Source organism: Metopolophium dirhodum, chromosome 5, assembly GCF_019925205.1.
Source record: "Metopolophium dirhodum isolate CAU chromosome 5, ASM1992520v1, whole genome shotgun sequence".
Taxonomy (NCBI): Eukaryota; Metazoa; Arthropoda; class Insecta; order Hemiptera; family Aphididae; genus Metopolophium; species Metopolophium dirhodum.
Window position 1 is genome coordinate 21597405 of NC_083564.1, and position 24275 is coordinate 21621679.

Consider the following 24275-nt stretch of genomic DNA (forward strand, 5'->3'; position numbering starts at 1 on the left):
AATTATTTGAATTATTTGGGTTTATTTTATGGGTTTTCTTATCTGGATACTTCTTCAAAACTTTCAAATTTCAACTTTTAACTTCTTCGACTACTAAAAAAACAATTGACAAAATATTTTAGTTTCAAATATTTAAAATTGACACAATTTTTTACCCCTTGGAAGTTGCATTGGACAATAAGGTGTTTTTTCAAATTGTCAAACGTAAAACTTTTCCTATTGTCGGATAACAGGACTTTAAACATCGAAAAAGAACGTTCCACATCAACGGAATTTATAGGAGCATATTTAAAGTATGCTAAATCGTCAAGGCTCAAGTTTTCAGGTATCATATTATATTCGATAATATCAACGTTATTTTGGATGTATAAATAAATAAATAAAAACGTCGAAGAAAAAATATTGGTAAACCTATAAATTATTTAAAATATGCATCTAAAAGTATAAAATGGAAAAACATTTGTCCTAAAAACCAAAAAAACGCAAAATATGCATTTATATGCACAATAAAATTTCAAAACTAGCTTTGTGGTAGCATGAAACGCATTTGTTTCGCACTCTGCTATTTTCGTGACTGTGCAAAAAAAATATGCAAATGCTACAAGTCCTCTGCCCTACTGATGACTGATGAGCATTGAGCACTGAGCTGTGAGCACTGTATCAATATTTGGCTTAACATTTATATTTTGTATACATTTATATTTTATAATATTTATGTCGGGGCATTTTTAAAATACAAATTTAAATTTTATTAGGTCCAGTACTTACAAAGTGGTCTATTTAAATAAAACATATTGAGTACATGTTTTGAAAATATATTATTATTCGATGCGGAGAACAAAATTTTTGAAAAATAATTTTCAAGCAACAAAAAATGTGGACAGGTGGGTATACCACTCTGCTGTACAGTAGCTGTTGTTGTAATGGTCATAGACTAGTGTATAGGTCTAAATGGATGGCAACGAATGTGTTGTATTTGAATTCAACGATACGAAAATTGCATACCTACGAAAAACAATAAAATTCTGAGCGAAGACGTTGCGTGTCATCCTATATACCATATTATTACCATATTATTACTTGTATAAATAATCAAATTTAATATTGTTAAAAAAAGGTTTACCCGTCAACTTGGACATTTTATGAGATAATACTAATTCCAAAACCCAACAAGCCTACCAAGAAAGTAAACTCTTACCGCCCCATAAGTTTACTCCCAACTTTATCCAAAGTATTCAAAAAACATCTATTAAAAAAACTCATTCCTCTGGCTATCGTGGTGAAAAAAAATGAATAGAAAACGGATTGTTGACAGTGGCGATTCGTCAATACATTGATTCTAGATAAACTCTTCTATTTTAAGAATTCAGTGTATTCAAAATGTCGTCGTCTGTTATACAACTAAAATATATAAAAATATTTTTTGAAAATAATAAAAAGTGTACTCTTCGTAACTCGAAGTTAACGGAGGAAAAAAAATTCGACTGACTAAAAATGTCAAGTTATCAACATTTTAATGTGATATTGTTATTTGAAGGTGAATTTTATTCGTTCGAGATGTCGAGAATTTCGAGTTACCGAGACGCGACTGTATTGATCGAAATAATATTTTTTACTATATTTCATCGTTAACATTTTTTTCATTTTTTTACTTATTGTTAATGATATAACATACAATTTAGATTCCTTTATCCGAAGCAGAATATTTTTTGGTGTGCTTCGATAATTATGTAAAAATTGAATTTTTGACTTGTTTATGAATTTGGGCATACGTATTTAATAACTATTCACTGAAAAAAATGTATACAATCTGGTTCACAAAAATTATAAAAAAAAATACATATTATACAGTTTGAAGTGCTAAATGTAAACTCTTACATGAAATTTAATCTATACTGTAACCTAATCTGTAAATCAAAGATAGTGTAATCTCTTACATGAACATTTTTACCTGAAAAATAATCCTACACTCCAACATTTTATTTGAAATTTTTTAACACACAATTTTGGAATTGAAAAGCTCAAATAGCTAAAAATGAAAATAATAATATATATTATATACCTATATGGCTATATATTTATAGATAAAATACAAACACTTGGTTAATGATTTATTTTAATTTGATTATTGTTTAAGTTTTTATTGATATAAGTAGCTGAATTGATTTTTGTATAATATTTATTAATGTATTGCAAGGCAGATATTTTAATTTTTAATGTCAAAATACGAAGACATATTTTTTTCTACTGATTTCTTTTTTAACATAATTTTGATATTTTTACCTATATGTATACATAAGTCATTTAGTTTTTTAATATTTAATAATGTATAGTAATTAATTAATTAAACGATTCAAACTGGAGGAAATTATTAAATTTGATAATTTATATAAGTATGCTTGGAGGAAACAACAACGGTACAAACGATATTCACTTGTCCACCTTTTTAAAAATTAATTTGACTTTTTTTTAAAAACTTACTACCTAATATTTTTGCCATCGTTTGTACCTAGGTGTCAACACTATCTTTATTAGGAGCCAACACTATCTTTTGTAGGAGTTCACACTATATCTATGTGGAAGATTACCCCGTTTGAAGTACTTTGAACTCTTTAGGTACCTACCATGACCAGATCCAATGCGCATACAGTCTACCTGTAAAAGATTATAAATGTCTACACGGTGTGTTTTCGAGAATCTGTATTCACTCGACAGTCGACTTACATATTATAATGCATTTTTCAAATTTGATGACAACTCACAAGAGGTTAACTTCATAAATATGGCAATTCCACACGAACAATAGTATCATATTGTTAATCATTCATAACTTGTACATTGTATATTTGTATTGTACAACACTAGGTGATGATAAAAAAAAAATACATCATACAAAAAAATCAGTAGTTTTATTTATTTTTTACATTATTTTGATTGTTCAAACAATCTTCCATAAAAAATATTTTTACATTTATTAACTATCTATATTTTATGATAAAAAAACATTAAATTATACAATTAGACAATATACACACATTTTTTTTTTATCAATTATAGGTACATAGCGTTAATTATTTTATGATACAACATACAAACAATTAGTACATATTATACGGTTTATAAATGAACAACACTCATTATGTTCACTACCAACAATCATTAGAATCAATACTACAACAACTCATGTTAATTGTTTTACATTAACCGCTAAATCTAAATATTCTATCTGTTTAATTATTAGAACTTGTAATACTAGAATTTCTACAGACAACTGGTGTATAAATGTCCATATTTAAAAACATTTCATTATTGCAAAATATAATAAAACCTAATTTATAAAAATCATCATTAAAGTTGTATGAAATATTTAAAATAATATCTTCACAATGAATTTTTATTTTTTTTTTTTCATTGATCCTTAAGCTCGGCATCTATGGCCATTAGCTGTTAGTAGGGTTGTATTGTGGTGGTGGGTTTTTACACGTGAGTGCTTGTGTTTGGCAGAATTATTGATTGGGCACCCGTTGGTATGTGCCATGCCCGGGTGGGGGATGGCGGCATTTGTTCTCCGGACACCGTGACTTGCCCGAAGAAAAATGCCGCCAGTGACCAAGGAGTCGAACCGGCGCCGGCTGTGTCGCAACCGACGCCTTAGACTGCTCGGCCACTCCGTCCCCTCACAATGAATTAACAATATAACAATACAATATTACACATACCTACCTACACATACATATATATTAAACATATAAAACTTACATTCAATACTTATATTATTATAATAATTAATTAAATAAAAAGATTGATTAATACATTTTTTCAAATATGACAGTGTAAAATTTAAATATTAAAAACAAAATACTAATAATGGGTGCACAATACACACACATATTATTAAACTTATTATAAAACATGCATTCAAAACTTAACTCTAATGCTTATATTACAATAATAAGTAATTAAATTTAAAAAAAACATCAATATTTTATAAACAATAAACCATATTTCTGAGAATTTTTTTTGTGTATGGTTTTTTATTTTCTATAGTTTTTTTCAAAAATAATAATCCAATAATTTTTTATACACATGTTTCTAAAAAAACTATTTATAGATTAAATGCGATTTTAGATCTTTAAAATAATGGATCTATACTCTTTGTTGGGTAGATTATTTAAAAAAAGATACACAGCCACAAAGGTTCCTTCACACTTGGGCATTACTGTAGACAACTTATTTATAGTTAAGGCATACTGGATTGCTGACTATTTTATAAATACTGGAATATTTAAATCCAACTCAAATTTAAATGCTGAAAATTTTATTTTATTTTTCAATACTCATTATAAATATCTCATACTATGTTATTCGGTAAATATCATACATTCATACAATTTGACTAGGTACCTAAAAAAATTAACAATGCGATGCCGATACGATACCGGACACAAAAAGAGACATAAAATAATTACTCCCTAAAGCAATCCAATTAATCATCGATTTTGGTTAGGTTAGGTTAGGTTAGGTCAAGCGGAAAACAGGTAGAAATACATCAGCCAGGAACAAAGTGGGCATGGAGACAGCTTGACAAGGGAAAACTGGTACAATACATAAATTCAAGCAACGTCGGTGAAGAAGAAGTAGAACCTGTAGCTGCATACACTGCGCTGGACAGGCACCTTGTGGGGGAATGTGACAGTTGCATGCCCAAAGGTCAGTACAGGAGGGGAAAGAAACCAGTATACTGGTGGAGCAGTGAAATAGCGGATCTGAGGAACGACTGCAAGAAGGCGAGGCGTAGAAGTAAGAGAGTGCGTCACAAATCGGTGGAGGTGCAGGAACAATGTCGGCAGGACTTCAAGACCGCGAGGAATACACTTAGGAAGGCTAACAGAAGCAACAAAGAAGCCTGCTGGAGGAACCTATGCGAGCAAGTAGAGAAAGACCCATGGGGTCTCCCCTATAAATTAGTTACCAAGAAAATAATGGGCAAAAGACCGATTCCTGGACTCTCCATACCCGGAAGGTTAAACGCAATTGTAGAGGGATTATTCCCCAAGGATCCCAAAATCGTCTGGTCAACAGTAAACGGTTATAACCCATTCGCGGACGTCTCGTGCGAGGAGATCCGGGATCTAAGTAAGAAGATTCCGTTGGGGAAGGCACCAGGACCGGACGGGGTGCCTGATGCGATAGTACGAGAAGTCGCCTACAGGAGACCGGAGATCATGCGGAATACTTTTAACTGCCTACTCAGGAACGGTCTCTTCCCTACCCCGTGGAAGGCGGCCAAGCTGGTGCTCCTGCGGAAAGGAGACAAACCGTTAGAAAACCCGTCTTCATACAGACCAATCTGTCTGTTGAACACCATTGGAAAGCTGTTTGAGAGATTGGTAAAGGGGCGCTTAGAAAAGCACTTGATCGAGAGCGGAGACCTCAACGACAGACAGTTTGGTTTCAGGAAGGGGCGTTCCACGGTTGACGCCATACAGAAAGTGATGGAAACGGTCGAGAAAGCCGGATCGGGACCACTATACAAGAGGAAGCTGTGTGTGGTGGTAGCCTTAGACGTGGCGAACGCCTTTAACTCGGCGAGATGGGAGAACATCTTAAAGGCGGTGCGAGAAAGACAGTTTCCTCAGTACCTCGTCAACATCCTGCAGAGCTATCTTAGTGACAGGGAGATCGATTATGAGGGAAAGGTTTGGCCTACTACATGCGGGGTTCCACAGGGTTCAGTCATGGGCCCGATATTGTGGAACCTCATGTACGACGGACTCCTCGGAGTGGACACTGGCGGCAACGTGGACGGAATGTCATCTACATCTCTAGTAGCCTTTGCAGACGACGTGGCGGTTGTGGCGATGGGCCACACCACAAGTATACTCGAGGAGGTGACGAATAACGCGCTGGCTAAGGTAGCCGAGTGGATAGGAAATGCCGGATTAACCCTTTCAGCCGGCAAGACAGAAGCGGTGATGCTCACTACAAAGAGAGGATATAAAGTGCCAGTTTTCTCGGTGAACGGGGTACCCGTAGAACCGAGTGACAACCTCAAATACCTCGGTGTGCAACTATCCAGGAAGTTGGGCTTCAAACATCACATAGAGACGGCGGCAATTAGAGCAGGAGCCACAGCCGAGTCCCTGATGAAAATTCTTCCCAACACGGGAGGAGCAAGACAACGGAGGAGGAAAGTCGTTGCGCTGGCAGTGCAAAATCAACTGCTTTACGCAGCCCCGGTCTGGGCAGATGCACTAACATTCGAAATAAACGTCCAAACGTTAGTGAGACCACAAAGGAGAATCACACTGAGAGTAGCCATGGCATACTGTACGGTATCAACGAATGCTATCTTAGTTGTTGCTGGTATGATACCAGTACACCTCAAAGCGCTAGAGCAGCAACTCAAGGCCAAAACACGGAAGGAAGGGGCTATGTTAGAGAAACGGGCGTTAACAGACCTAACATATAGGAAATGGCAGTTGCAGTGGGACGCAACCAAGACGGGCCTATGGACGAAGCGGCTCATTGGCGATGTCAAACAGTGGACCGAGAGGAACTTTGGCGAGACTGACTTTCATCTTACCCAAATGCTAACGGGTCATGGATGCTTTGGATATTATCTTCACAAATATAAAAAGCGGGAAGACCCAGCGTGCGTCGACTGCGGATCGACGGTGGACAACGTTGAACACACGTTGTTCAGGTGCGACAGATGGTGGAGACACAGAAGAGAGTTGGAGGTGAGAATCGGTGCAGCGCTGGAACCAGATACGGTGGTGTCGAAAATGCTGGAGAAGACGGACCACTGGAATGCGGTTAAGGCGTACGCGGAAATGATACTCTCGACAAAGGAGGAAGAGGAGAGGCAGGTACAAAAAACAGCTAGAGTTGCAATGTAGTTAAGTCTTATGATGTGTGCACCGAAGGTGGAAATTAGAGGGGTAGAGCCCTCTATCTGTGTAAAGGCTACGCCTTAGACTTAAGTTTTCATTATGTTGTAAATGATATGTTTGTTGGTTTATATAATAAACGATGCGGATGCAGGGGGAAGGACTATCCTAGGATGAAGTGCCCCCCTGTAGCGCCGCGATTCACTAACAAAAAAAAAAAAAAAAGGTTAGGTCAATGAAACCAAACGTATAACAGTGTTGCGATAGTCAAGGTGTAGGACCATACACGTGTAACGATTATCGTCATCGACATCGTACATTACTCCCTACGTTGAGCACGGCTGATATGCTGAGTGTTAGTAATGACAAATGTGTATATATGTATGAAATATATATTATGCTGACGCGATGTTTAGCTCACAACGTGTAAATAACCGACCTGGACGCCTGGCGGGAGTCAGTTATGATAGAGTCTACAGTGAGGTAGTCGAAAGAATATAGTCAGCGGTTGATAGTTGGATGGTCAAGAATGAAGAGTCATAGTCGGTGGTCGATAGTGGAACTCGAGGGCTGACAACGACCTGAAGAGGACCTGCGGACGACCAGCTCAACCCACATTTGGACATCGGCACCCACGACACACCATGGCCCGATCGGTAGCCCGGAGTTATAATTTATAAGTATACTTTCGATGTTGTAACTTGTAGTAGATAATAATAATACATTAATATTCAATAACAGATATATATATATATACATTACGTTGAGTACTTTGCTTCACATAGGGTAACCCTGATCCCTGGTAATAATATCAGACACCGAGGTCGAGTCTCTGAGACCTCGTTAATATAAACAGAACGACACCTGAACGGGTAAGAGCCCAGGTGAAGAGGAGACGTTACACACGTATATATTATTATTACAGTATTACGCATGGTGTACGTGGCACAATTACTATTAATAAGTGTCACGAGGAAAAGTTAGTCTCAAAAGTACTAAAAGAGCCATAGCGAATATTTAAGTGGGACCCTGTAATCTGACTGTTGTCTAGTATATAAAGGCGCTCCGAGAGGGAGACAAGACACATTATTTCTGCGTGACGACTAGTTGACAGTATTCGTGCTAGAGATATTTGTCTTAAATTGTTACAATACTCCGAGTGTTTAAAATGTGTTAAATACTAACCTAACGTCAATAAATTCGTAATAATAGTTAATTTTACTATGTGTTAATTCATTTGATTTGACCTTTGTCAACCGTGCTGGATCACAACAACAGCTTTGTCATTGGTGTAACGTAACTCATATTATATCACTCTTATAACTTCTTTAGATTTTACAAGTGATAAGTTTGAAGGAGTAGCGGGTCATTTTCAGAAATTAGTATACACAATTTATATTTTCCACATACCTTTAGGGCCGTTTTATCAATCACCTGTTAAATGTCTAGTTAACTAGTGTAATGATATGCTCACACATCATTATAATAAATAAACTAAAATCTTACAGAATAATAAATAACGGCCAGAATGTCGTTCGTAGAAATCGGTCATCCCCAATAAAACTATTGTCACCGACAAAAAGGTCTTTGCCGCCGAAGAGAAATCTAGTTCGGGGAAATACAAAAACGTTTGATACAACCACCTACCACTCTCTGGTCGGCATATCCGTGTCGTCCCTTAAACCGCATATCCGTGTCGTCCCTTAAACGAGTGCATGAGCACCAACCACCAGAGTAACAACCTCTCAAGTCTCAAAAAAACCGATTTCAACGAGCGACAACTGGACTCCTTATGCGAGCAATAATCAGTGCGTTCTTTAATTCAATTTTTGTATTTGAAGTATTCAGTGGCGTAGCGTGTATATAAGCAGTGTAAGCGTTGCTTACACTTTTTATTGTAAAACGTTTTTGGGTGTATTATTTTTAAATGACCAAATTAAATTCAATTTTAGCCATGATCAATGTGAAATAATATTATTGTTTATTATAATATTTTTTTATTGATTTTATAATTTTATATTTATAAATTGTTATTTGTTGTAAGTCTAAAAATAACATCGTTATTCGTTGTTTTTGAACGTTTCGGTCGTCGCGTCGGTTCATTACAAGCCAAGAAATGGTCTTGGCAAGAACACTCGGTAAAATGTCCCCCGAACTTCCGCAGTCCGCGCACGCACGTTCGGCTCATCTATGCATTTTCTATAAACATGAGAAATGCGATGTGTGTGTAAGCGATTTCAATTCCCTTTCCTATTTTATAAATTAGACTATTACAGTTTATAGTATAAAATGTATAGCCGCAATAATGTGATTCAGTTTTGGCTGTCGTCTCAACAAATATTTCCAATTCTTTCAACTGAAGCTATAAAAATACTACTCCCTTTCTCATCTTCATACATGTGTGAAGTTGGATTTTCGGCAATGGTGGGCATCAAAAACAAACATCGAAACAAGCTAAAATTATCGAACTCCTTACGTTTGAAAATAACTAAAATTGACGTCGATCGTCGATGTCATTGCTGTTATTAACCATAATAGAAAACAAGCACACACTTCGCATACACCTCATTATTAAAAGTACATTTGTAAAAATATATTAATGTACTATATAAAATTAACCTATAAAATACTAAATACCTAATAAAAATGTATACATAATTATATAATACAAATTTTGTTTTTTATTACCTACTTTTTGAAAAGTGAAACAATGTGGGTCGCGAAAAATTTTTCGGGGGAAATTTGGGTCGCAGTACTAAAAAGATTGAGAAGCACTGGTATAATACATTCAATACAAATATTGCTAACGGACTTATGTCCAACATCGACCTAACACTCTCAAATGCATCGCTAGCTCAAAGACTCGAATGGAAAGTATATAGTAATATAACCAGCAGTGACCATTTCCCCATCATCGTTAAATACTTATCTCGGATTTCTGATGAACCTTCTTCCGGGGAAAGGTGGAATCTAAAAAGTGCCGATTGGTCTCTCTTCAATGAATTACTCGACGAAGAATTTAAATATATAAACGATGCCGATACGGAAAACACCAACACAATAATACATACTTTTACTAACTCAATACTCAAAATAGCAAATCTAACAATTGGTAAATCAACTACCAACAATAAAAAACCCAAAGTACCCTGGTGGAACCAAAACATCAGATCGGCAATTAAAGATAAACATATTGCATTAAAAAAATTCCAAACGTCCAATAATCTTGAAGACTTCATTGAACTTAAAAAACTCCGAGCTAGAACCAAATATCTGATTAAAACTTGCAAAAAAGCCTCCTGGGAAAAATTCACAAGTAGTATCAACGAAAAAGCAGACACCAAACTCGTTTGGAACAAAATCCACTCCCTAAAAGGACTCAGTAGAAGTCGCAAAATAAACCTCATCGACAATAATACTGACCTACTAATGAATAACGATCAATCAATTGCGAATAAACTGGGAGAATACTTTTATAACAACAGTAGCGATAAAATTTATAAAACCCGGTTCCTAATGTACAAACAAAAATGCGAAAATGAAACTATTCTCAACAATATAGACAGTAATCTTACGGATCAAATTCTTCTAAATAAACCAATCTCCATCCAAGAACTCACATACACCTTAGCTAAATGTAAAAGTCACGGTCCCGGGCCTGACAACATACCTTACATATTTATTCATAACTTTGGACCAATTGCCCAAAAATGTATGTTAAAAGTATTCAATAGAATCTTTATCGAAGGCTCTTGGCTAATTACTTGGAAAAACGGTACAATTATACCAATCACTAAAAATGAAAAAGACAAATTTAAACCAGAAGGATATAGACCAATTACTCTACTGAACACCATGTGCAAAATATTAGAAAAAATTATCAACCATAGACTAACTTGGTTCCTTGAAAAATACAACTTCCTTTCTAAACAACAAAGTGGTTTTAGAAAAAATAGAAGCACAATTGACAACCTCTTTCTAATTAAACACGAAGTAAATCAGACCTTCGAAAGCAAGCAAATCATGGGACTAGTTAATTTGGACATCTCCAAGGCATACGACTCAACTTGGAGACATAACATATTAATCAAACTCAATCGAATTTTAGCCAAAGGCTTTACACTCAATATTATAGCCGATTTTTTAAAAGACCGCACTTTCCAAGTAAAAGCGAATAACCAGATGTCCGATGAATTCTCTCAAGAAAATGGAGTACCCCAAGGCTCAGCATTGTCAGTAACGCTCTTTCTGTTAGCTATAAACGACATAACCCAATGCTGCTCCCTTCCCGTAAAATGCAACCTCTTCGCTGACGATTTTAATTACTCATGTCGAAGCAATAACATCTGCACAGTACAAAAATTTCTCCAGATAACCACTAACAATCTCGAAGAATGGGCAGGAAAGACAGGCTTTAACTTCTCTCCCAAAAAATCAAACTGCATAGTATTCACTCAAAAAAGAAAGGTAGGCCAACTTCATATTACTCTCGACGACAAGCCAATTCCTATCCAAAAATCAGTCAAAATCCTTGGTCTCTTTTTCGATCGCCGCCTCACGTGGGCAACCCACATACAATACCTTAAGACCTCAACCAATAACGCATTAAACCTACTCAAAATATTATCTCACACAGCTTGGGGAGGTGATTCTCAAACATTAATCAAGATACACAGATCTACTATACAGTCCAGACTAAACTACGGTGCCATTATGTTCAAATCTGCATCCTACTCTACGCTAAAATCAATAGATGCTATTAATAACAGCGGGCTAAGACTGGCTATAGGCGCATTCCGCAGTAGCCCAATTTTAAGCATTTATAACATAGCCGGAGAATACCCTCCCGAGTTAAAAAGGACAGACTTAGCTCTAAAATACTTGGTTAGAACAGTCAGAGCCAAATTCATTCCACTCACTGAGGAAAATACTGAAATTCACCAAGAATTAAATGTAAACGGCATTGACCCGGCTCTAATAATATCAAGAGAACCAATGAACTATCCCCCGTGGATAGCCCATTATTCAATAAATACAGAATTAACTTCCTTCCTAAAACCCCAAACCCTCCCTCAGTATACAGAAGTCACTTTCTCAGTATATTAGAACAATATAAAGACTACCAAAAAGTATACACTGTCGCTTCTAAGTCTCATGACGAAGTAGGGTTTTCAATAATATTCCAAAACAGAAATCTACTATTCAAACTTCCAAGAACATGCTCCATCTTCTCGGCTGAAGCTATTGCAATACTCGAGGCATTAAAAATAATATTACACGAAGACCGCCCAAAACATATTATATGTAGTGACTCCCCAAGTACCCTCACCAGCATCAAAAACAAATTCCATCCTGAAGATATCGCAATAAAAATACAAAATAAACTAAACGAGGCCTCAATTAGAAACAAACATATCACGCTCATGTGGGTTCCCGGACATTCGGGCATCATTGGTAACGAACTAGCAGACCAACAGGCTAAAATTGCCACCTCAAACTCGGGAGTAACAGTATTACCAGGGCTAACATACGATGACTTAAAATCCCATATTAGTGAGATGTCCAACGACAAATGGCTTCGGGTATGGAAGCAACAAACTACCAAACTGAACACAATTAAAAGTTCCATCAACCGATGGATTAACAGTTCTTTAAAAAGGAAAGAAGAAATAATATTAAACCACCTGCGCATCGGACATACTAGACTTACCCACGGATACTTAATGGCCAAGGAAGAAGCTCCTTTATGTGATGCTTGTGGTTTAAGATTGTCCGTGAAACACATAATTACGGAATGTTTCAAGTACGAACAAGATAGACAAAAGATCGGAATCGACGCGACACTCGGCTCCGCACTGGGACCAGAATCCGAGGACAACAACAAGATAATAAACTTCCTAAAATCAACTAATTTATATAACTCAATCTAAATATTATGTTCTTTTTTTTTTTCCACAGTTTATAGTTATTAGAATACGATAGCATAATGAACCCCTATTGTTATTAACTTTTGTGCCACCATAGCTGTAACCAGTGTTGTGCAATAGCTAAATTTAGTTAGATAAATTTATCTAGATACCTTATCTAGATAAAACAATTGTATCTTTTATCTTATCTAGATAAATTACACAATTGGTATCTACCCGTCATCTAAGATAGAAAACTTCGCCATCTATATAAATTTATCTAGATTGTTCACGAGACGTAGTCTGAAAAATATACGAACATCATATTTTCCGATATTATTTTTAAAATTGTATAATATATTGTATAATGAATTATGCGTATAAATTTAGGTACCTAGTATTATTATTGTCATTTGTCGCTAATGTGCACCACTTTTAAGAAATTAATAATAATAATTGTATCGTTGATCGTTGTCCGTTGACAATAGATTAGCTTTATAATATAATAATATTAAATAATTCAAGTCCAAGGTCTAAGAATAACCTGAAAGACGATAGTACTGGGAATATTGGTATTATAATAGTTTAAAAATACCAATAACTAATAAAAATAAACCACCAGCTCCACTCAGTCAATTTACCATTCGTCAACAACCTTTATTAATTAATCACTGCAAGTTATAAATATCTCATTTATTATTATTATTATTCATTGCCTATGGAAAAAGTATCATACCATCATAATTGACTTAAGACTTCAATCATAACCGTCCGCGTAGTGCGTACGCTGCGTATAGTCTATTCAGTTCATTTTTTTTTAAAATTTATTCGTGTAAATCGTTAATCATATTTAAACTATGGATCGATTTGTAAAGAGAGCTCGTCTAGAAGACACTGCTCAAAATATGAATGATCCTCCAGCTGAACCAGCAACACCGTCTATAACGAACATAAAATTCAAATATTTGTTTGATGAATTTTTTAAATTAGTGTCGACTGATGGTGAAAAGCTAATAGCATCATGTATAAACTGCCACAAGAATATAAGTGCGTCTACCAAGTCAAGTGAAAATTTATTGAGTCATATTAAAGTAAGTTTTAAATAACACGGTAGGTATCTAGAATTAATACCTAGTGTTTTATCAAATTTTCACAACTACACATATAATAATATAGATCTTAAAGTAAAATGTTTCATATTTTGTACCTATTAATAATTTTATAAATCCTATTCTTTATTAGTTTGCCTAATGGGTACCTAAATTATTATTATTACTATTATTTTGTTTATGTATTACAACTAGGTACCCGTAGGTACCTAACCATAATACAATTTGAAAAATGTATTTTTACAAAATATTCTAATTAGTTCCCTAGCTCTTAATAATTGAAGCATTTTAAATAAATTATATTTGTCCAAATTCAAATTTGAAATAAATACCCATATACTTTTTTTTTTATTAGAAAACGAGTATATTTTTAAATATTTTATCAAGTAGAATACCTACAAAGTTAATTAATGTTTTCATAGAACCTTGACTATAATAGGTGCTTATTGAGTAGGTTAGTATATTATATTATTTTATTAGTCATATAAAGTACATAGTATCCAGCAAGGCTGGGCAAATTAACGATTTTTTTTAACTCGTTAAGTTAAGTTGTTTTAAAATAATAAAGTTAAGTTAAGTTAAATGTTGACTTAGAAAAAAAAGTAACTTGACTTAGTTTAGTTAAAATTTTCTAATTTGCAAAATAAAAAATTCCAGACATACCTAATAATGTTTATTAGTTAATTTTTCTTTACGCCCAAGAAAATTACTGGGGAAATTTAAAATGATACATCAAAGTATTAACTAGCTTTCAAAAAACCTACTTTTCTAAGATCCTCATTAAAAAATTTGCATTATTCTTTGGACGAAATTTAACTTAATTTAGATATTTTTGAATAAAATTAACTTGAAGTTAACATATTAATCATTAAAAAAAAGTAACTAATTAAGTTAAAAGTTAATTTGAAATATAAGTAAGGAGTTAATTAACTTAATTAAAACTAACTTAACGTTTTAACTTAATTTTAACTTTTAATTCATTAATGCCCAGTCTTAGTATTCAGTAGGTACTTCACCAATAATTTAGAAGTATTATAATTTATAAATAGGTACATATTAGTTATATTGTTGGTACTCATAAGTCATCAATTTCTTATTCTTATGAAATTGTTTTATAAGGTATACAAAGTAACCTACGTACCTACCCATTGACATTAAAATAACTATTCAATTTTTTTTTTTTAATAGAGTCAACATTCATTCTTACTCTCCAAAGTTGAAATAGCCAGAACAAGAAATAAAAATAAAAATAATTCTGTTCAAACAAAAATGTTTGATGTCCGTTCAAAAACAGTGACAAAGGAAATGGTAATTACTCTGCTAGTTTTGTGATTTTAAAATTTATTTGTGTAATTTTTAAACTAAATTTGTTCCCCAGGTTCTAATAATTGATAATAATGATAATTATAACTATATTAATTTCTGTTATTTTGTTTATTTTCAGGTTAAGACGTTAGTATTTGATTATATTGTTAACGAAATGTGTCCATTAAGAACATGTGAGAAACCAAGTTTTAAACTTTTAATAACTAGACTTACTGGATTAAACGACCAAATAATACCCAACAGAAGACAGCTATCAAAACATTTAGATAACAAATATGAATCATACGTATCTATGTTGATGGATTTGATAGCAAAAAGTAGTTTTGTTTGTACAACGGCTGACATATGGAGTACAAACAACCGAAGTTACATGGGTAATGACTTGATTTAGGACAATTTAACATAGCCATTTGAATGTAGAGATAGTAAAAAAAGTAAAAAAATAAATAAATATAAATCAGTCAATTTATAAGTAATTTATTATACCTAATATGCTAAAAATGTATATAAATATTTTAATATCAACAAATTATTTATTATATAAAATATTAAAGTTAAAAATATGGCTGAAACAATTTTTTTATTATATAGTTAGGTACTCCAAAAATTAAAATACAATATCAAAAATGTATAAAAAAATATTTAGTTATTAATGTCAAAAATTAAAAAAATAAATTTACTATATTTTTTATTTGTATTATAAACATAATATCAATGGTTTTATAATATTTATAAATATAAATAAACGAGTAAATAAACCAGCAGAACTACTTTTCTTAATATATTTTGATATTGTTCTAATGATCTATTATATTATTATAAAAATCTATTATTTTAAATTTCAATGAAAATATTTTTATTTATTGATTTATATATATTTTTTTTCTTCAATTTTCCCTAAGTCCAAATGACTGTTTTAATGACTTTGTTCCTATTCTGTAATGACTAATGAGACAATCTCTCTAGTATTTTTTAAATTACTGAATATGTTATATTGATTTATTTCTAGGAATGACATGCCACTTCATTGATGAAAAAACATATGTCCGGCATTCATATGTCCTTGGCTGTAAACGTATTAAGGGAAGCCACAACTACCAAAACATTGCTGAAGTTATATCAAAAATTACACAAATATATGACATTGAACATTCAAAAATAACCCATATTATTACGGACAATGCTGCAAACTTTGGAAAAGCATTCAGGGTGTACTCTACTTCTCCAAACATTGCTCACAAAGAAACAATGAACGATTTAGGTAATTTTGATGAAAACAGTTCAAATTCTTCAAATTCTGATAGTGGATCAGACTGTTCAAATTTTGAGTTAGAAAATGTAGAATTCAATAACTTGTTTTTAACTTCTGAATCAAACTCAAATAACGATGGTACATTTTGTCTACCAAAACATATGCTTTGTTGTGCTCACACGTTGAATTTGATTGCAGCTAATGACATTTCAAAAATTTCTGATAACAATTATAACAAAATATCCAAATCTACTTTTTCTAAATTGTCAAATTTTTGGAATTTAGCAAGTCGAAGTACCGCAGCATCTGATAAAGTGTATGATATTTGTATGTGCAAGTTTCCAGTTCCAGTAGTGACCCGGTGGAATTCATTATATGATGCAACCCAAAAAATTTTAGATCACAAACTAAACATAGCAATAATATTTGAACAGTTACATTTGCCCAAATTGAAAAATAGTGAGTGGGGATTCATAAATGAATATTGTAAGGTTATGAAACCATTGGCCTTTTCATTAGACAAGTTGCAAGGTGAAACAAAAAGTTTCTTGGGATATGTGGCTCCCACTATATTAGTGTTAAGAAAGTTATTGATATTGAATCAATCTGAACAGTTAATATATTGTAAACCTTTGAGTCTTACAATTATAAATAGTCTAGAGAAGAGATTTAATTTTTTATTTTATCTAAATGATCCAAAAAGCAAAGATTTTATAATTGCTTCGATTAGTCATCCAAAATTTAAATTGGATTGGGTGCCTGTTCGATACAAAGATTTATGCAAGAAAATATTTATTAAAGAATGTAATTCTATGTCCACTTTAACTATTATACAGCCAGACTCTCAAATGAAGAAAGTGATTGTACGAGTGATAAAGAGTTTTATGATAATTTATACTCACATCGTTCAATAAATGACTCTTCTGAATGTTATAGTGATGAAATTGACTTGGGTCAAGAAAATGAATCAAATGTACAGGTAATAACATTTTTGAATTAAAAAAAAAGAGAATTGGATATGTTGAATAATTATCCAGTAATTAAAAAAGTATTTATTAAGTACAACTAGGGTTGCCATACGTCCCGGAAAACCGGGACTGTCACCGGTTTTTGACTTTGTGTCCCGGTGTCCCGAAAACATTTTTCGGGACGTCTATATGTCCCGGTTTTAGGAAAAAATTAAAATTGTTTAATTTCTACAATTTTATTTTTAAAAATAATAATTGAAATCGAGAGTCAACATGTTAATGTTAAAGATAACGAATAATTGATAAATCCATAGGCTAAATATAAAATAATAATACCGTAATATTCGAGAACAACAAACAAGTCATGTGCGCTGTGCACTATGCTGCAGTTTACATGTTTTATTTTTATATTTTATCGTCTTATCGATAATCGATATAGCCATACGGGTGATACAGAGACAGACTAATGACTTTTACATCAGTAGAACGTAGGTCGTAGTCACTAGTCACTCGTAGACCGTAGCCTAGATTGTTCGTATTTATTATTTTATTCGTTATTATGGCACCAAAAAGAAAATGTCACTTTCGTGATGAGTTTTCCGTTACTTGGAGTTTTATAAAAAAAGGTAGAAATGAATTTGAAGCATATTGCACTTTTTGCAAAAGCTATCTTCAAGTTGACCACGGTGGAAAATCTGACATAGTCGATCATATTAAATGTAACAAACATAAAAAAAATTCTCAAAGTGTAAATATTAGTGAAAAAGTGACCAAGTTTTTTGTAACTCCTGATACAAAAGAAGAAAAATTGGTAGCTGCTGCAGAGTTGGTTAATGTTTATAAGGTAATTTTTCACCATAATTCATTTAATTCACTGGACTGTACTACACCACTTTATTCAAAATTATTTCCCGACTCAAAAATTGCTTGTAAAATGTCAACCGCACGAACTAAAGGCACTGCAATAGTAAAATACATTTTAGCTCCACATACAGTTGATATATTTAAATCAGATTTAGAAAATACAATTTTCTTTAGTTTGGCGACGGACGCTAGTAATCATAAATCAGAAAAAATATTTCCAATTATAATTCAATATTTTACAAAGTCAGATGGTACAAAAAGTCAATTAATAAAAATGAGTTCTCTTAAAAACGAAACTTCAGAAACAATTTCGCAATATTGTATTGATACATTAAATAATTTGAAAATACCTTTAAAAAAATGCATTGCATTTTGTGCAGATAATGCAAACACAAACTTCGGAGGAATTCATAGAAAAGGACAAAATAATATTTTTTTTAAACTAAAAGAAGCCATTCAAAATGAACTGGAAGGTGTTGGCTGCTCTGCTCACATATTGCACAATACTATTTCTACAGCTGCAAATACGTTTAGTTTTGATGCTGAAATGATCATATTTAAAATATTTGGGTACTTTTCTATTTACACTGTAAGAACAGAAAAATTAAAAGATTTCTGTGAATTTGTGGATATCAACTACAGAACTATTTTAAATCATTCCAAAACTCGGTGGGTATCATTGCTACCAGCAGTAGAAAGAACGCTATCTATGTGGCCTGCACTAAAATCATTTTTTCAGTCCGAAGAGAAACCTCCAAAAATACTATTAGACACATTTAATAGTCCGATGAGTGAAACATATATGTGGTTTTTACATGCACAACTCGTTATTTTTAACAGGAACATTTTATTGATTGAAAAATCTAAAACGAGTATAATTGAACTAAGAAAAATATTAAGCACCATTTCAGATAACTTAAAAAATAGACAAATTAATAAATTTGTTGGTTTAAAAGTTCTAGAAATGTTGAGAAAAGAAGAAATATCTGATCAAGTAAAACATACATTTTATGAAGAAGTTGATGAGTTTTACAATACAGCAATTACGTATTTAACCAAATGGTCGGTCTCAACAAATCACTTTCATGTTTTTGACTGGATGTCTTTATTGGAGCCGATAGCATGGCGTGACGTAGAAGAAACAATAATTTATTTATCTGATAAAAACATACAGTTAGATGATTCTTTATTGTTTGATCAGCTAACATACTTAAAAAAAAAAATCGAAGAATTCAAAAACAGTATATTAGATTGGGATAATAAAATTGCTAGTGAAAAATGGCAATGTTTTTTTAGTGTGTCAATACACGATGAACAACACTCAGAACTTTTAAAAATTGCTCAGTATGTTTTTGCAATACCAGCCCACAATGCTAACGTCGAACGTGTATTTTCTTTAATGGAAATACAATGGACTGACGAACGAAATCGTCTTCAGCTTGATACCGTGGAAAGTATTATAATGTGCAAGTACAATTATAAAAAGACTTGTTCCGAATTTTACGAGTATGTTAAAACACAGCCATCTTTACTTACATCGGTTAAATCATCTAAGAAATATGAATGGTACAAAGAAAATGAGACAGAAGAGCCCAGCCACCCCGGCCCAAGTACAAGTAAATAAATAAAAAATGTTGTTATTTTATAATTATAGTATATTAATTTCATATTGTTAAATATTATAAAACAATAAATTTTAAAAAAAATTTTACATTGTCAATTTGTTATAGTAATAAAGTGTATAAGTTATAACACTATAACCTATTGTAGTATTGTGTCGTTATTTAATACATATCCAATGGCGAATATAGTTCAATAATATTTCTAAATTTATTTACTATTTTTCTGTCTGTCCCGGTTTTACTTGATGAAATTATGGCAACCCTAAGTACAACACAACTCTTCCTTCATCTGCACCTGTTGAGAGACTGTTTAGTGGTGCAGTACAAGTTTTAACTTCAAGGCGTAATCGCCTTGGTGATAAAACATTTGAAAAATTATTGTGTTATAGAAACATGCAATAGGTTCATAAAAAATAAAAAATTGTATTTTAAACTAGTAATTTTTTTTCTTTATAATTATTAATGTATTTTAGATATATTGTTTTATTTGAAACAGACTTAAAGGTAAATATTTATGTTATTATATTAAATATCAAAATTGTTTTTACTTATGATTAATTTTCAAATGTTAACAAATTTATGTATGGTATTGTTTTTTATCTTATTAGTTTGAAATCTATTTTATATGTATCATAAATAAATGTATGTGTATAATTCAACATAATAGTTTAATAAATAATAATTATATACCTCTAGAGTTTATACAATATATTCTGCCATCAGTTGGCTTCTATATTCACAAGTCACAAGACCACAACTAGTCTTCCTTTTCAGAAAATGGAGTAAGTATTGACATTGTTGTTGGAATGATCATTTTAATTATTTAACACATTTTACAAATAGTTATTACTTATTAGTAATTTAAACTAAAATTATATATAGTCATAATTCATAATTGTATTAATATTTTCTACAAACCTAATATAAAAAATAAAATTTAACAAAATCATGTTTTAAGAAAAACATTTATAAAAAATCATCTCATTTTTATCTAGATAAAATTGATTTTATCTGTATCTATATCTAGATATATTTTAATTTATCATTATCTATCTCTATCTAGATATATTTTGGGTTCATATATCTTATCTATATCTAGATACAAAAAAATTATCTAAGCACAACACTGGCTGTAACTAATGGCCACAGATGCCGGGTTGTTTATAAGATCAATAAAAAAAAAAAAAATACATTCGGGTATAATATCCACTAGGGAATTAAGAATGCAGCTGCGGGACATACTAATAAGTCTGCCCGGGCAGTTGAAATTACCTTTTGATGTAAATCACATATCATTATACGAGCTAAGATTTCAAAACTGGCTATAGTATATATGAATGGAACACTCGTATTCGAGTTAATAATTCCATTATTAAACCCGGTAGAACTTACATTGTATCACATACACCATTGCCGGTACGTAAAGAAAAACTTTATATGCACCTCACACCCGAATTCGAATACATGGCCATTTCAAAAACACACGAATACTATTTAACGATCACCGTGACACATTTAATGAAGTGTAAAGACTTAGCGAGTATAACAATGTGTCCCGAAACACAACCATTGCGTATAGGGTCCACGGGGTTACCATGCGAAGTTGAAATTGTTGAAAGAAGTTAATTGATATATGTTGAAGAAAATAGATTTTGAATTAAAAGGCAGTAGATGACCTTGTTAAAGTAATTGACGTCAAATTTTGAAAAGTTTTGAAAAAAAAAAGGGAATTAATTATAGGGGGCCCTAGGATAAGAAATAGTATTACGTTACTAAGAATAAGTTGATAGAATAATTATTATTAAAAAATAAATAAATTGTTAGTGTTTAGAAGGTTAAATGGTAAAGCGCGTAAATTAGGAAATTAAATCATTTAGGAAAAAATTAGTAATAAGAAAAATAAGGGATAGGAAGTTGAATATTATTGGAGGGATTTACGGAGTAGCTAACCGGGGATTTTTTTTGTTTAATATTCGAGCGTAGTACGAGCGCGTACGCATAAAAACATCGCGGAAAATGGCGAGGGAAACGGGTGAGGGGATACCGTATCGAAATTTAACACGCGTAACATAGGCGGTCGAACGTTTTACGTGTTATTAGATAGGTACTCATCCATATCCAACGTACGACGCGCGTTTACGTAATTTCTTTTTATTATTTGTGCATGATAGTTATTTTATAAGTAATAATTTTTACGTATTATTAATTTTGGTGACGGTAGTTACGTATTATTAGTTTATAAATCAATAATAGTATATACATGTAGAGTAAATACTGTTGGTAATTACTCACGCGGATAGGATATTAATAAATTTAGTAGATATAATTTATTAGAAATTATATATATGTAATGTTTAGATAAATATATGTCAGAATCCGATAGTTCAGATATTGACACTAGTTCTGCGGACAGTTCAATAAAAGTTGAAAAATATAAATCTAGGAAAGAATTAAAAGAGGCAATTTTAAAAGACGCTGTAAAGAAAGAATTTTTAGAACAAACTAGGAAACACATAGTTAAAACTGAAAAAACTATTAAGGAAAAGTTAGTAAGAAGACATAGTTTAACAGAACAGATAGGTACCGCGCCACGAAAGCAAACCGTAGGTCGTTTAGGTACTAGGTCAGACTCTAGCGTAATTCACGTGCAGTTAGAGTCAGTGGTTAAGAAAAAAATGAGTAAAATGGATTTAGATAAAGCAATTGCTATGATACCTATTTGCACGGGCAAAAAGGACGTAGCCGAATTTATAAATATTTGTGAAATCGCAATTAAGGAGACAACGGAAGTAGATACACCGATATTATTAAAAATAATTACTTCTAAGTTAACAGGAAATGCGTTAGAAGTAACAAAATATCGAAATTTAGAAACATGGGGAGCAATAAAAACAATATTAGAGGGGGCATTCGAACAAAAAGTATCGGAGAGGGCCCTATCAATAGCTTTAAACACGGCACGTATGGCCGAGGGAGAAAGTGTGGCAAAATTCGCTAGTAGAATCGAAGAGTTATATTATAAACTCTGCGCGGCAAGTACGGTAGGTCTATCTCAGGCCTAGGCAGATATAGTGAAAAAACAAACAAAGTAACAGTGCAAATAAAGAACCGGAATTCGAAATGACTTTGAGCGTTCAGGCGGGAGGTCACCTGGTGGTAATAATATTAAAAAGAAATGATATGTACATGGGTGAAATGGAGATATACCGATATGCAGGGGAGGAACCTATGGGACAGATTACACATAATCTTAGGACGTTAATTGACGTTTACTACGGGAATAGGAATAACATCTATTCACCTGGCAGGTTCCCGGAAGCGGAAATCGTAGAATTATGTCAAACGTTATGGGATTGGTTCCGGAACCCATACGCGTGTAACATATCAACAATACCATTTTGTTACCACCTGAACATCAATCGGATGACCGACCGAGGCGGAGCTAAACCAGTAGGCGTAGCGAGCATAATGTATGACCGCACGAAACCACCTTTAATCACGGGAAACGAAAATGAACAACAATTAAATAACAATATAGCACTGGCAAGAAGGGTCATCAATGAATTTTGGGAATTGAATAAAGAAATAAACAAGGCAATATGGACACAATATTTGAATATTAATAATTATAGGTTGTATAGGCTAAAGAATAATAACAATATTGAAAATAATGTTAGTAATAATAATATTAGCATTAATAGTATTATTAGTAGGGAAATGGTTAATAATAGGACACGGGAGCCTGGCATTAGAAATATTAATATGACTGAAGCAGCTGGACTGTGGTGGTCGGATAGTGATAGTGATGATGATAATTTAAGAAACATAACACCGAATAATACAATTAGTAATAGTAGTGATTATGAAAACGATGTTATGGATTTACTTAATGTTAGAAGTAATGTAGCTATAGAAAGTATTTTTAATGAAGTAGAAGATAGGTACATAGTTAGGAATAATAATGATAATCAGTCATAAAAAGAAAAAAAAATGGGATGGCACTAATTAATTTTGATAGTTGGCGGTATAGGAACGGTGGGAGTTGCCACCATATTCTGAACGAACAAACAACCACCGGGACTCACTGACAACGGATTAAAAATTAATTAGTTCAATTTCAAACGCGATAAGTACGCGTATTTTGTCCGGGCCGAGGAGATGATACGGAAATAATATATATATTAGAAATTATTTAAACAAGATAAAACAAGTTTGAAACTAATGTGTATATATATTGTTTTAGGTTAATTAGAATGAAACACATTAATTGTAAGTTAATAATGATATTAGATATATTATCGACTTTAAATTAGAAGGGAAGTCAAGTTCGTTGTC

General features: G+C 32.5%; 1 protein-coding gene across 1 annotated transcript; it reads left to right on the forward strand.

The window, feature by feature from the left end:
• Nucleotides 1-13656: 13656 nt before the first annotated feature.
• LOC132945650 (uncharacterized) lies at nt 13657-17400 on the forward strand. Its single transcript, XM_061015419.1, has 4 exons — nt 13657-13890; nt 15097-15216; nt 15353-15608; nt 16244-17400. Exons 1-4 carry the CDS (start codon nt 13657-13659, stop codon nt 17398-17400), a joined length of 1767 nt encoding a protein of 588 aa, XP_060871402.1.
• Nucleotides 17401-24275: the final 6875 nt, after the last annotated feature.